Source organism: Rattus norvegicus, chromosome 6, assembly GCF_036323735.1.
Source record: "Rattus norvegicus strain BN/NHsdMcwi chromosome 6, GRCr8, whole genome shotgun sequence".
Classification (NCBI taxonomy): Eukaryota; Metazoa; Chordata; class Mammalia; order Rodentia; family Muridae; genus Rattus; species Rattus norvegicus.
Genome location: NC_086024.1, coordinates 90,521,553 through 90,536,951, shown reverse-complemented (window position 1 = coordinate 90,536,951; position 15,399 = coordinate 90,521,553). Strand labels below are relative to the sequence as shown.

General features: G+C 39.1%; 1 protein-coding gene across 5 annotated transcripts in view; it reads left to right on the top strand.

Annotated features, from left to right (window-relative positions):
- Positions 1–15,399, top strand: part of Mdga2 (MAM domain containing glycosylphosphatidylinositol anchor 2) — an 864,098-nt gene that overhangs the window by 809,833 nt on the left and 38,866 nt on the right. For all 5 annotated transcript variants that reach the window (XR_001838168.3, XR_001838167.3, XM_008764688.4 and 2 more), the window contains 2 exon segments: positions 8,095–8,250; positions 8,731–8,889. Coding sequence is in view for 3 of the 5 variants with exons in the window: in XM_008764688.4 (XP_008762910.2) it covers positions 8,095–8,250; positions 8,731–8,889 (315 nt within the window). In the remaining 2 variants the exon portion in view is untranslated.

The window sequence follows — 15,399 nt, the reverse complement described above, 5'->3', positions numbered from 1 at the left end:
AGAAGGAGTGAAGCATTCACATTTTGATCATCCGTCTTGAGTTTCGTTTGTTCTAGGGATCTAGGGTAATTCAAGCATTTGGGCTAATAGCCACTTATCAATGAGTGCATACCATGTATGTCTTTCTGTGATTGGGTTAGTTCACTCAGGATGATATTTTCCAGTTCCAACCATTTGCCTACGAATTTCATAAACTCGTTGTTTTTGATAGCTGAGTAGTATTCAATTGTGTAGATGTACCACATTTTCTGTATCCATTCCTCTGTTGAAGGGCATCTGGGTTCTTTCCATTTTCTGGCTATTATAAATAAGGCTGCGATGAACATAGTGGAGCACGTGTCTCTTTTATATGTTGAGGCATCTTTTGGGTATATGCCCAAGAGAGGTATAGCTGGATCCTCAGGCAGTTCAATGTCCAATTTTCTGAGGAACCTCCAGACTGATTTCCAGAATGGTTTTACCAGTCTGCAATCCCACCAACAATGGAGGAGTGTTCCTCTTTCTCCACAACCTCGCCAGCATCTGCTGTCACCTGAGTTTTTGATCTTAGCCAATCGCACTGGTGTGAGGTGAAATCTCAGGGTTGTTTTGATTTGCATTTCCCTTATGACTAAAGATGTTGAACATTTCTTTAGGTGTTTCTCAGCCATTCGGCATTCCTCAGCTGTGAATTCTTTGTTTAGCTCTGAACCCCTTTTTTTAATAGGGTTATTTGTTTCCCTGCGGTCTAACTTCTTGAGTTCTTTGTATATTTTGGATATAAGGCCTCTATCTGTTGTAGGGTTGGTAAAGATCTTTTCCCAATCTGTTGGTTGCCGTTTTGTCCTAACCACAGTGTCCTTTGCCTTACAGAAGCTTTGCAGTTTTATGAGATCCCATTTGTCAATTCTTGATCTTAGAGCATAAGCCATTGGTGTTTTGTTCAGGAAATTTTTTCCAGTGCCCATGTGTTCCAGATGCTTCCCTAGTTTTTCTTCTATTAGTTTGAGTGTGTCTGGTTTGATGTGGAGGTCCTTGATCCACTTGGACTTAAGCTTTGTACAGGGTGATAAGCATGGATCGATCTGCATTCTTCTACATGTTGCCCTCCAGTTGAACCAGCACCATTTGCTGAAAATACTATCTTTTTTCCATTGGATGGTTTTGGCTCCTTTGTCAAAAATCAAGTGACCATAGGTGTGTGGGTTCATTTCTGGGTCTTCAATTCTATTCCATTGGTCTATGTGTCTGTCTCTGTACCAATACCATGCAGTTTTTATCACTATTGCTCTGTAATACTGCTTGAGTTCAGGGATAGTGATTCCCCCTGAAGTCCTTTTATTGTTGAGGATAGCTTTAGCTATCCTGGGTTTTTTGTTATTCCAGATGAATTTGCAAATTGTTCTGTCTAACTCTTTGAAGAATTGGATTGGTATTTTGATGGGGATTGCATTGAATCTGTAGATTGCTTTTGGTAAAATGGCCATTTTTACTATATTAATCCTGCCAATCCATGAGCATGGGAGATCTTTCCATCTTCTGAGGTCTTCTTCAATTTCTTTCCTCAGTGTCTTGAAGTTCTTATTGTACAGATCTTTTACTTGCTTGGTTAAAGTCACACCGAGGTACTTTATATTATTTGGGTCTATTATGAAGGGTGTCGTTTCCCTAATTTCTTTCTCGGCTTGTTTCTCTTTTGTATAGAGGAAGGCAACTGATTTATTTGAGTTAATTTTATACCCAGCCACTTTGCTGAAGTTGTTTATCAGCTTTAGTAGTTCTCTGGTGGAACTTTTGGGATCACTTAAATATACTATCATGTCATCTGCAAATAGTGATATTTTGACCTCTTCTTTTCCGATCTGTATCCCTTTGATCTCCTTTTGTTGTCTGATTGCTCTGGCTAGAACTTCAAGAACTATATTGAATAAGTAGGGAGAGAGTGGGCAGCCTTGTCTAGTCCCTGATTTTAGTGGGATTGCTTCAAGTTTCTCTCCATTTAGTTTAATGTTAGCAACTGGTTTGCTGTATATGGCTTTTACTATGTTTAGGTATGGGCCTTGAATTCCTATTCTTTCCAGGACTTTTATCATGAAGGGGTGTTGAATTTTGTCAAATGCTTTCTCAGCATCTAATGAAATGATCATGTGGTTCTGTTCTTTCAGTTTGTTTATATAATGGATCACGTTGATGGTTTTCCGTATATTAAACCATCCCTGCATGCCTGGGATGAAGCCTACTTGATCATGGTGGATGATTGTTTTGATGTGCTCTTGAATTCGGTTTGCCAGAATTTTATTGAGTATTTTTGCGTCGATATTCATAAGGGAAATTGGTCTGAAGTTCTCTTTCTTTGTTGTGTCTTTGTGTGGTTTAGGTATAAGAGTAATTGTAGATTCGTAGAAGGAATTCGGTAGGGCTCCATCTGTTTCAATTTTGTGGAATAGTTTGGATAATATTGGTATGAGGTCTTCTATGAAGGTTTGATAGAATTCTGCACTAAACCCATCTGGACCTGGGCTCTTTTTGGTTGGGAGACCTTTAATGACTGCTTCTATTTCCTTAGGAGTTATGGGGTTGTTTAACTGGTTTATCTGTTCCTGATTTAACTTTGATACCTGGTATCTGTCTAGGAAATTGTCCATTTCCTGAAGATTTTCAAATTTTGTTGAATATAGGTTTTTATAGTAAGATCTGATGATTTTTTGAATTTCCTCTGAATCTGTAGTTATGTCTCCCTTTTCATTTCTGATTTTGTTAATTTGGACGCACTCTCTGTGTCCTCTCGTTAGTCTGGCTAAGGGTTTATCTATCTTGTTGATTTTCTCAAAGAACCAACTTTTGGTCCTGTTGATTCTTTCTATGGTCCTTTTTGTTTCTACTTGGTTGATTTCAGCTCTGAGTTTGATTATTTCCTGCCTTCTACTCCTCCTGGGTGTATTTGCTTCTTTTTGTTCTAGAGCTTTTAGGTGTGCTGTCATGCTGCTGACATATGCTCTTTCCTGTTTCTTTCTGCAGGCACTCAGCGCTATGAGTTTTCCTCTTAGCACAGCTTTCATTGTGTCCCATAAGTTTGAGTATGTTGTATCTTCATTTTCATTAAATTCTAAAAAGTTTTTAATTTCTTTCTTTATTTCTTCCTTGACCAGGTTATCATTGAGTAGAGCATTGTTCAATTTCCACGTATATGTGGGCATTCTTCCCTTATTGTTATTGAAGACCAGTTTTAGGCCGTGGTGGTCCGATAGCACGCATGGGATTATTTCTATCTTTCTGTACCTGTTGAGGCCCGTTTTTTGACCAATTATATGGTCAATTTTGGAGAAAGTACCATGAGGAGCTGAGAAGAAGGTATATCCTTTTGCTTTAGGATAGAATGTTCTATAAATATCCGTTAAGTCCATTTGGCTCATGACTTCTCTTAGTCTGTCGACATCACTGTTTAATTTCTGTTTCCATGATCTGTCCATTGATGAGAGTGGGGTGTTGAAATCTCCCACTATTATTGTGTGAGGTGCAATGTGTGTTTTGAGCTTTAGTAAGGTTTCTATTACGTATGTAGGTGCCCTTGTATTTGGGGCATAGATATTTAGGATTGAGAGTTCATCTTGGTGGATTTTTCCTTTGATGAATATGAAGTGTCCTTCCTTATCTTTTTTGATGACTTTTAGTTGGAAATTGATTTTATTTGATATTAGAATGGCTACTCCAGCTTGCTTCTTCTGACCATTTGCTTGGAAAGTTGTTTTCCAGCCTTTCACTCTGAGGTAGTGTCTGTCTTTGTCTCTGAGGTGTGTTTCCTGTAGGCAGCAGAATGCAGGGTCCTCGTTGCGTATCCAGTTTGTTAATCTATGTCTTTTTATTTGGGAGTTGAGGCCATTGATATTGAGAGATATTAAGGAATAGTGATTATTGTTTCCCTTTATATTCATATTTGGATGTGAGGTTATGTTTGTGTGCTTTCATTCTCTTTGTTTTGTTGCCAAGACGATTAGTTTCTTGCTTCTTCTAGAGTATAGCTTGCCTCCTTATGTTGGGCTTTACCATTTATTATCCTTTGTAGTGCTGGATTTGTAGAAAGATATTGTGTAAATTTGGTTTTGTCATGGAATATCTTGGTTTCTCCATCAATGTTAATTGAGAGTTTTGCTGGATACAGTAACCTGGGCTGGCATTTGTGTTCTCTTAGGGTCTGTATGACATCAGTCCAGGATCTTCTGGCCTTCATAGTTTCTGGCGAGAAGTCTGGTGTGATTCTGATGGGTCTCCCTTTATATGTTACTTGACCTTTTTCCCTTACTGCTTTTAATATTCTTTCTTTATTTTGTGCGTTTGGTGTTTTGACAATTATGTGACGGGAGGTGTTTCTTTTCTGGTCCAATCTATTTGGAGTTCTGTAGGCTTCTTGTATGCCTATGGGTATCTCTTTTTTTAGGTTAGGGAAGTTTTCTTCTATGATTTTGTTGAAGATATTTACTGGTCCTTTGAGCTGGGAGTCTTCACTCTCTTCTATACCTATTATCCTTAGGTTTGATCTTCTCATTGAGTCCTGGATTTCCTGTATGTTTTGGACCAGTAGCTTTTTCCGCTTTACATTATCTTTGACAGTTGAGTCAATGATTTCTATGGAATCTTCTGCTCCTGAGATTCTCTCTTCCATCTCTTGTATTCTGTTGGTGAAGCTTGTATCTACAGCTCCTTGTCTCTTCTTTTGGTTTTCTATATCCAGGGTTGTTTCCATGTGTTCTTTCTTGATTGCTTCTATTTCCATTTTTAATTCCTTCATCTGTTTGATTGTGTTTTCCTGGAATTCTTTCAGGGATTTTTGCCATTCCTCTCTGTAGGCCTCTACTTGTTTATTAATGATTTCCTGTGTTTCCCTAAGTGTGTTCATGTCTTTCTTGAAGTCCTCCAGCATCATGATCAAATATGATTTTGAAACTAGATCTTGCTTTTCTGGTGTGTTTGGATATTCCATGTTTGTTTTGGTGGGAGAATTGGGCTCCGATGATGGCATGCAGTCTTGGTTTCTGTTGCTTGGGTTCCTGCGCTTGCCTCTCGCCATCAGATTATCTCTAGTGTTACTTTGTTCTGCTATTTCTGACAGTGGCTAGACTGACCTATAAGCCTGTGTGTCAGGAGTGCTGTAGACCTGTTTTCCTCTCTTTCAGTCAGTTATGGGGACAGTGTGTTCTGCTTTCGGGCGTGTAGTTTTTCCTCTCTACAGGTCTTCAGCTGTTCCTGTGGGCCTGTGTCTTGAGTTCACCAGGCAGCTTTCTTGCAGCAGAAAATTTGGTCTTACCTGTGGTCCCGAGGCTCAGGTTCGCTCGTGGGGTGCTGCCCAGGGGCTCTCTGCAGTGGCAGCAACCAGGAAGACCTGTGCCGCCCCTTCCGGGAGCTTCAGTGCACCAGGGTTCCAGATGGTCTTTGGCTTTTTCCTCTGGCGTCCGAGATGTGTGTGCAGGGAGCAGTCTCTTCTGGTTTCCCAGGTTTGTCTGCTTCTCTGAAGGTTTAGCTCTCCCTCCCACGGGATTTGGGTGCAGAGAACTGTTTATCCGGTCTGTTTCTTTCAGGTTCCGGGGGTGTCTCAGGCGCAGAAGTCCTGCTGCTCCTGGGCCCTCCCCCACGGGAGCCCAGAGGCCTTATACAGTTTCCTCTTGGGCCAGGGATGTGGGCAGGGGTGATCAGTGTTGGTGGTCTCTTCCGCTCTGCAGCCTCAGGAGTGCCCACCTGACCAGGCGGTTGGGTCTCTCTCTCACCGGGTCTGGGAGCAGAGAGCTGCTGCGGGGCCGGGATCCGCGGGTGTGGGACTTCCGGTAAACACAGACCGTGCCTCCTAGAGAAATTCTGCTTCCGTGTCCCAAGCTCACCAGGCAGCTTTCTTGCAGCAGAAAATTTGGTCTTACCTGTGGTCCCGAGGCTCAGGTTTGCTCGTGGGGTGCTGCCCAGGGGCTCTCTGCAGCGGCAGCAACCAGGAAGACCTGTGCCGCCCCTTCCGGGAGCTTCAGTGCACCAGGGTTCCAGATGGTCTTTGGCTTTTTCCTCTGGCGTCCGAGATGTGTGTGCAGGGAGCAGTCTCTTCTGGTTTCCCAGGCTTGTCTGCCTCTCTGAAGGTTTAGCTCTCCCTCCCACGGGATTTGGGTGCAGAGAACTGTTTATCCGGTCTGTTTCTTTCAGGTTCTTTACTTAATTTTCTAAAAACAGTTCCCACCAGCCCTTTTGTATTATATTTCTTTCATGTATGTGGATGTTATGTGCATGTCTGTTTTCTTTGTGTGCGAGGTATCCTGAGAAACCAGAAGACAGTGTCAGACACCTAGGGACTGGAGCTACAGATAGTTGTGAGTCACCATGTAGGAGCTGCAAATTGAACTTGGACACCGCGGCAGAGCAACCAGTGCTCCTAACCACTGAGCCATTTCTTCAACCCATTCCAATTAATTTTAAATAACCTATAAGCATAATACTTCACAAGAGTTCTGAAATACACATTAAACAACTACAAACAATTCAAAGTGTTTCCTAACAACTCAAGGATGAATGCTCTAAACAAACATAAACACACATTTACCTGAATTAAAAACCAAGGTTTTAAACAAATATTCTGTGTCGATTATTATCCTTTTCAAACATATCCATCTAGATTGAATATAAATATAAATACATATCGCCGCTCTTTAATCTGACAGACAAAAGAAACTATAACAAAACATATTCCTTAAATGTAAAGAAGGACTCACTTAACTCAGTCTTGTGATCACAACCAAATCCTTCTTCCTGGGGACTCTCAATGCTTCCTCTCCAGTGGGAGAGTCTGTGTATGTGCTTTCCTTCGTGAACTTCAGCAAAGTCAGAATCTGTTTTACTTTATTTTTAATAAGCAAAGCTGACTGAACCAAAGTTTTCTTTCCTATCTGAGAGACTCAGTGAAGATTATTGAGATCTTTGCAGAGTGCTTATTTTGCTGAATGGAAAAATGTGTACTACAGTCAATATTTTTTCCCTATGTTTCCGATACAATTCACCAACTCATCTATGTATACACTTTTGAAGCAGGATATATCCAGAAAGAAAAATCTATTCTAGAAATTGCAACCACCCACATTTAATGGCAATTTTAAGTCTCTCCTTGAACTCACGTTGTTTCTGAACTCAGCGTATAGCAGGCATCAAAATCCTTAGTCTTTTCTCAGAGTCTTCATAAACTTACTTTATAAAATGTACTTCAAGTGGATGGCACACATCTGGCAAACCCACATTCAACTCAAGCATGAATGGTGACTACTTTAAAAGCAATTTTCCTTAAAAACCCTTGCCCTAAGCAAAGTTATACCTTTGCAGATGTGTGTACAGAAGGTTATTTCTAGAGGATAGGAAATAAAGACTTACATGCTCCAGGTATACGTGTTTGAAATGCCATTAGATCAATTCAAAAATTCATTTTCTTTTCTTTTTCTTTCTAAAGACAAGGCTTTATGTATGATAAGGTCTGGCTTGGGATGCTTTGTGCTTTAAGGTCATGGTGTCAGCCTATTGCAACTCCTGCAGTACTGAGGCTTGCACCCCCTCTTCTGTTTTAGAAAGCTTATTTCCCAATTGACGCTTTGGTCTCAACTGTTAGAATGCATTAAAGTAAAAGTTAGGAAACTTCCCCATTCATAAGACAAATGTGACTTATTTTTTTAATTGGAATTAAATCTGGTTGTTCCTGATCAAGAGATGTGGTCTTAATTGTGTAATAAGATACTGGCTTAACATAAAGAGAGTTGTTACTCTAAAACCTGGACAGTAGGGAATGCAGAAAAAGAAAAGCAGAAAGAGGATGATAGATGGACAGGGAGTGATATGATGGAAGGACATTGCATGTACATGCAGAAATGCCTGAGCACAACCACTTACTTCATAAAATTAAAATATGCCAATAAAACCATTACTCTTTTTCATCAAAATTCTAATGGTTTTATGTTTAGTGATAACTGTGCCATTAAGGCTCTGATGTCGTTGCTGCACTATTATTACATTGTAATATTTGACGTTTTTCTAATAAAACATTACAACATTTCTAATAGGACTATTTAATCAATACTTATTACTTTAATTAAAATGTTTTAACAGGAGAATTTCACTGTGGATTTGAAGATGGTAATATATGCTTATTCACCCAAGATGATACAGATAACTTTGACTGGACAAAGCAAAGTACTGCAACAAGAAATACAAAATACACCCCTAACACAGGTCCCAATGCAGATCGGAGTGGTTCCAAAGAAGGTAGGAAGCTTTCTAGGGCTAAGCTTACGGCACCTGGAGAGCTGGAAGTGTTCTCAACGTGAAGCACAAGTGGGCAGTGAGCTATGCATTTGAGAATCTTTCTTTTTATCGGATATTTTATTTACATTTCAAGTGTTCTCCTTAGAATAAAACATTGTATCTTACACATACTATCAGCAATTCAGATATTTCTGAAGTCTGTGCTCATTAATGTTTCCTCACTCCTCAGTGATAAACACAGTTGAGAGATCAGGCTGGTTTTATTCTGTGTTATTTCAGCTCCAAAATTTCCACTTTTCTCAGTTCTTTCTATCTTAATCTTTTCTCTGTTAAAGTTGTGGTTGTGTGTAGCCGTGCAGCTTTTATAAATGAGATATAAAACATTAGTTTTTATTTTCAATCAAAGCTCTGAAGTGTCACAATATCGTTTCATGTTTCCTTGTAAGTATGTGCTTCATCACTCGCTTCTCCTGCCTTCAGGTTTTTATATGTACATCGAGACATCGCGACCCAGACTAGAAGGAGAAAAGGCTCGACTTCTCAGCCCTGTATTCAGCATAGCTCCCAAAAATCCATATGGACCTACCAATAGTGCATATTGTTTCAGTTTCTTCTATCACATGTATGGGCAACATATAGGTAAGGTAACAGACTTCTCTATTTTCTCTTTACCAAGCCTAATAAAAGTTTCACACAGAGCATGAAGATAGCTTTTGTCAGAGAATACTATAATTTAGTTTTATTAAATTACTTGGCTACAAATTGGAAGGAAAGACAGATGTCCTCCCATCATCCAGTTCCAAAGCTCATATGAGAGTTTGGGGACTCTGAGCATCATCTCTCCTTTGCATCCCGAGTTAGCGGGCCATCAGTAGACTATACCCTGTATGCGGTCTTCTGTGACACTGGCATGCCATAATTTTAGGTTTTCTTTCCTAAAAAAAATGGCTGATTAATGACAATGCACATTAGTGATTGTAAAAAGGAATATCGTCACATTGATAAGTACTTTTAGCCTTGTTCACATACTAATAACAGTGTCATGATTATTTTTATATGGATGCATTATATTAATTAGATTTTAAGGACAATCTGGTCCTTGAAGGGAATACAAAACTGAAGGCATCTACATTTGGATATTTTGCACAGTAGTAATGAAAAGTTACTATGAATCATCTCTCAACTCTGCTAAGAAGAGTACCATTGTAGCAACAGGTGAACTTCAAATTCCTCAACGGGAGCAAAGATTGTCCAAGTTTCCAGGTTTTTGTATACAATGCTGAAGTCCAGAGAACTGAACACCAAATTTATAAACAAGTAACCATTAGATAGTACAGTCAGTATGAAAGACTGATCTCCGTATGTTGGAAGTATTTGACTTAAAGGGCTCTCCACCTATAGTTATTATGTAAGAACATAAAAAATATAACTGCAGCCTAGCTATTGTTATATTAAATTGTGGCCCTGTGTCATTGTTATCTACTATACTATAGGTACACATGTATCACCTCCCTAAACTAAGACAGAGTCCTGAGTAGTAGAGCATGTCAGGCCACAGAGCTTGGTCAAGGGATTAAATGTGTATCAAAGTTAGAAGTGCAGTGATGCTTCCAAGCAAAGGAAGTCCTTCATTTTAATAGTCAGTGGTTAGGTATATTTAACACACTTTTTAAAGTTAGAGTGACCATAGGGACTTGATACATATTAATAAAGACAATGTAAATATGCACTGACTTCCAAAATTAGTCACATAGTATATATGCCAACTATCATATTGTTTAAACTGCTATCCTCACTGGAAAAGTAAGCATCATGGTCTGTTGTTTACAGTGGGGAAACTGAAACTAACGATGGTGATGTGGATGGACCTGTTATATTATGCCCTCACTCTCGTGTCTGACCTACACCAGTGTTCTTTACAGTAGAACAGCAAATGACAAACCAGAACATATGGCAAATAAAGTAGTAAGTGCCCCAATCTGAAACCCAGCAGACCCAGGGGAAACCAGTGTGGAAGCATAGTCTTCATAGAAATCACTTTGTATAACTCCTTTTAGCTCCCTCCTATACAAAATGGGAATGATGATTTCTCCTTTAGAAAGCTCTGGTTTGGATTTATAAGATCATAATCCCCACCTTCTCTCAGGTAACAGACAGCAATCTCATATCCATTGAAGATTCAAATGACCCTGGGACAGGGCATTGCGTGGTTATTTCTTTTAATTTGCACAATGATCATTTAGCCTCATTTAGATAATTATGCTGTTTCTCAGACAATGACACTGAAACACAAAGAGTTTTGATTATCATGCCTAACACATAGCTTACAAACAGCAAAGTCATAATTCTACCTGGGAAGCTGGACTCTGTCATGGCTCTGCAGGAGGACTTACTGGAGGGTCATAAAAGTCAGGCTAAGTATGTGACAGTCATTTGGTATTCACAGTTAGTTATCACAGACTCTATAGGTGAAAGCATGTGATTTAGGACTATAGAAGTAAATACACTAGGGATGAATAATACCTTTGTGGTACAGAACAGACACAGGAAACTGCTGTAGGGCTTCGGCATTAGTCGTCACAGTCTCATTCTGCATTAACTGTGAGAGGATCATCTCATGTCAGAATTCTCACTCCTCTCATTTAGTGTCAGAAGAAACTATTAGGAGTGGTAATTTCAATTAGCTCAGATATATTATTTTCTTTTTAGTTGATCCTGTCAACTTAACTTACTATCCTTTTTAATATTCATTTCAAACTTCCTCTACCCTTTCCCAATTTACTAGAAAAAATAAGATGTATAATTCTATGCCATTTGTGTGTATATATGTACATACAATTTGTATATAAATACAAAGATGTATATATAGCTTAGAATGATATATCATACACATAGGTATATATGGCACAAAATATGCACCTCATACATGAGATCAGCACTTTTAGTGCATCCTTTAAAACTATCCATGTATTTATGAGATGCAAAATACTTCTGAGAACGTCTAACTTCCCCTTTGTTCCTCTTACTTCTCTTGGCAAATGCTCATCAGTGTTTCTGTTGCTCTTATTCTGACTATCTATGCACTGGGTTCTCTTTCTGAGTAAAGATCTCTTATGTTGAGCCTATAGGTGTCATTTCAGTTTCTGCAGATGGTCATGAGTAGCAGGTTAGGTTCCAAGTCTATTACTTGGATTACCTAAGCAGAGAACAGGCACAAAAATTGCTAAAAATTTAAATAAATATACTTGTCCCATGCTGTGCAGTAAACTAAAACCAAATGTAATTGAGGCATGATTTTTCTAGTATACTTGCTTTTATGACATCTCACAGATACTGCATTATTTAGAAATGGAAAATTTGGACAACTCTCAATGTAGCAAGTTTGTGTCAATGTAAACACACTGTTCTCACCTCAAATAGGAGAGGTACTTTATTCTGGAACCAAGTATAAAGGATCATGTCCCAGGAACATAGATTTAGGTATTCAGTGCCATTATAGTACCAGAACAAACCAAGATACTTTTTCAGACACATTATACCTTATTAAGGTTTTATTGCTATGATGGGATCCTGTGACTATGGCAACTCTTATAAAGGAAAACATTTCATTGGACATGGCTTAAAGTTTTAGAGGTTTAGTCCATTATGACCATGTCAGGAAGCATGGCAGCAGCCAGGCCAACATGGTTCAGGGGACAGAGCCAAGAGTTTTACATCTTGATCTACAGGAAGTAAGGAGAGACTGTGTTCCACACTGGGCAGAGACTGAGCATAGGAAACCTCAAAGCCCACCCCGACAGTGACAGAATTCCCCCAACAAAGCCATTCCTACTCCAACAATGATACACAGTGACACATGTCATTCCCCATGGGTCAAGCAGTCAAACACATGAGTCTATGGAGGCCAGGCCTATTCAAACTACCATACACTGGAAGAAATATTAGCTGCTGGGCTATAGCAGAGCAGGGAAGTCTAGCTGTAGCCATCACATGCCATCTGACTGCACTCTTAGCCCTTCAGTTGGTTGTAAAAGGTTTCTGTTCATACATTCTATGAGATTTATCTGATGGTTGTAAAGGTCAGGTACAGAGAAAGGCAATAAACGGCTATAAAGTCTAGTGCTAAAGATGCCCAAGATAATTTAACTGTGGACTTGCATCCTTCCAAATTCTCCACATCTTTTGAAATTATGAATAGTTAGGCAGCTTTGCAAAGTGCTCAGTGGAAGATGTGTTTTCACCTTTTCAGGAACCTTTTTCAGGTTTGTGAATCCCACTGTCCTAAAGGCAGGGATTCCCTCCATCTTTTTGTGTGTGCTGTGTTTTGCTAATTGCCAAAATATATGAACATTTTTTCTTTTTTTGTTACTTTTACAATATTTATTGTAGTGATCCTTAGTCTATTGCTTTTGGTGGAACTGCTGGAAATCACCACAAACCCAACCATACCCCTGGGGTTACCTGTTCTGTTTGTTACTTCCGCCATATCTCTGTCTCCTTGCGTTTCTTAGGCCATGAGCCTCAACCTCACTGACATTAGTTTAGTCAATATCACTAAAGTGAAATGTTCACATGTGTCTTGCTTTTCATTAGAATTAGAAATGATAAGGCTTAGAGAAGGTCTGAGAGGAGCTCAGGTAGGTTACCTGTTAAGCTCCTTGAAGCAAACCATTAGCAAGTTGTCAATATGGAGGAAAAACAGTTGGACACTTTAAAAGTGCTGCTTCTTGAGCACAGAAATGTAAACAAACCAGGCTTGAGGCTGATGCAAGGAAACTTTCAGTGATCTGTCAGGTCAAACCAGCTACAGCATCTAGCCTGTTAGGTCAAAGACTAAAGCAAAAGAGTTTAACTCTTTATAACACTACAATGGTTACGAATGTGTAAGAAGCAAAAATTAATATGAAAGTTTATGGTAGGAGACTATATCTATACACAACAATGACAAAAATAATATTTCAGTATGAAACAAGTGTTAGCATAAGAACTCGAGTAGGCTTTCCCAGGATTTTTTTAAAGATGATTAAGCAGCAGTGAGTAGATTAAAGAGTAGACTTTCAAAGTAGACTACTCAGGGCTACACAGAGTCAAAGAGCAGAAAAGACTTTCATAGCTAGAGAGGCTAATTCAACTCTGTCTTCAATGCTTCAAAGGTCAGATTAACACTCTTGTTAGCAATAAAGCAATGTTTCTCGACCTGTGGGTTTAGATCCCCTTTGGAGTAGATGGATCTTTCCACAGAGGTTGCCTAAGACCATCTTGACTATCAGATATTTACATTACAATTTGTAGCAGTAACAACATTACAGTTTTGAAGTAGCAACAAAAATAATTTTATGATTGGGGTCACCACACATGAAGAAATGTACTAAAGAGTTGCAGCATTAGGAAGTTTGAAACACTGGACTAGAGGATTAATGCAGCTGGTAACTTCACACTGAATCAAGACTCACAATACCATCTGGGGTTCCTAAAGACATTATGAATTTTAAATTTATGGCTCACAGGACTGAACCGCCAGCAAAAGACCATGCAGAGGTTGGACCTAGGCCACACACACATTTGGAGCAGATGTGTGGCTTGATCTTTGTATGAGAGCCCCAACAATTGGAGTGGGGGCTATCTTTGACTCTGTTCCCTGCCATTAGATTCCTCTTCCCTCTTCCCCTAAATGGATTGCCTGGTTGGGCCTCAATGGGAGATGTGCTTACTCGCACTGGGTCTAGATATCCCAGGGTGGGGTGGTACCCAAGGGGGGCTTCCCCTTCTCTGAGGAGAAAATGAGGGAATAATGGGGAAGGGGGGATTTGCAAGGGCAGGACTGTGAAGAGAGGAGGGAGGGGCTACAACTGGGATATGATGTGAGTGAAAAAATAATTATGGAAAAATATTACAGCTCTATGATAATGCATCTGATCACTCAAGAGCTCTGACGGTGAAAGGCAACTTCCTGTTCACTACATACCTGCTTACACATTCATTCTGTAGGCCATGGAAAAAATATCAACTTGGTACTTAAGTAAATTTTAACACTTCCACTGCTAGACTACAGTTGATTATGATGTGCACAATCAATTGAAAGTCTGGTAAGGACTCACTGTGGAGATGTGACTTCCTTCACAGGAGGAGTTGCTGCACATAGATAAGTTTATAAGTAGAATCTGTAGCTGAAAAGGCACTGAAGATGTTGACATGGCAACTAAAGATCTAAGGAAGCTTAGTCGATAAAAGGGTGACAAGGTTGGGACTGGTGTTTGGGTTGATGTTAATTTTGAAAAATAAAATTTCTACTGTGAATCACATTCTGTCAAACAGCATCACATTCCACACACCCCCGCAAAATCTTTTGTAACAGAAAAAGTCAATCAATGTTCCAAACTTTCTTGCTGTCTACTTTAAGAAATTGACTTAGTCACCCAACCTTTGAGACCACCATATTGATCAGTTAGAAACCATCAACATCAAGATAAGACCTTGTGTTAATGAATGTTTCTATGAAGGCTGGTGATTATTAAAGTGTTTTAAGCAAAAAGAGCATGTTAATTAAGCTATAGATATTGTGTACAAGCATAATGCATTACATAATTAGTAAACTACAAGGTAATATAAACATGGTCTTCGTGTGTACTAGGACAGGAAGAAAAAAGGCCTGCACTCTGTATGTTGACATTTCTGTTATTGAAGTAATTTAGAATTGAACTTGCATCAGCTTCAAGGCATGTTTAAAGTCTTTGTACATTAACTCAGGTCCTCCTTTATCTGTAAATCAAAGGTATCTACAGTTACTCATTTTGCAACCGGTATTCTTGGTTGTGTGGACTCCTTTGAAAATCTGGATTCAAAAATGACTTTTTCTAAATGTCTAATATTCTAATTTTATTATTACTTGTAGGTTAAATGTAATTAAGTCTTGTGGTCTTAACTAACAGGTAATATTAACATTGAACATTTCCATCATCTAATCATTCAAAAACTTAGAGATTCTACCTCAAAGTAAAGTCGTGTTTTGTATTACTTAGCCCTTGCTGCATGAGTAATTCATGCAACACCACTCACCTCTACCTGCCCCAACAAAAGCCAAAAAATTTCTGTGACTAAAACCAAACTATTTTCTCACAGTGTCTGTGAATCCTGAATTTGTATAATTTG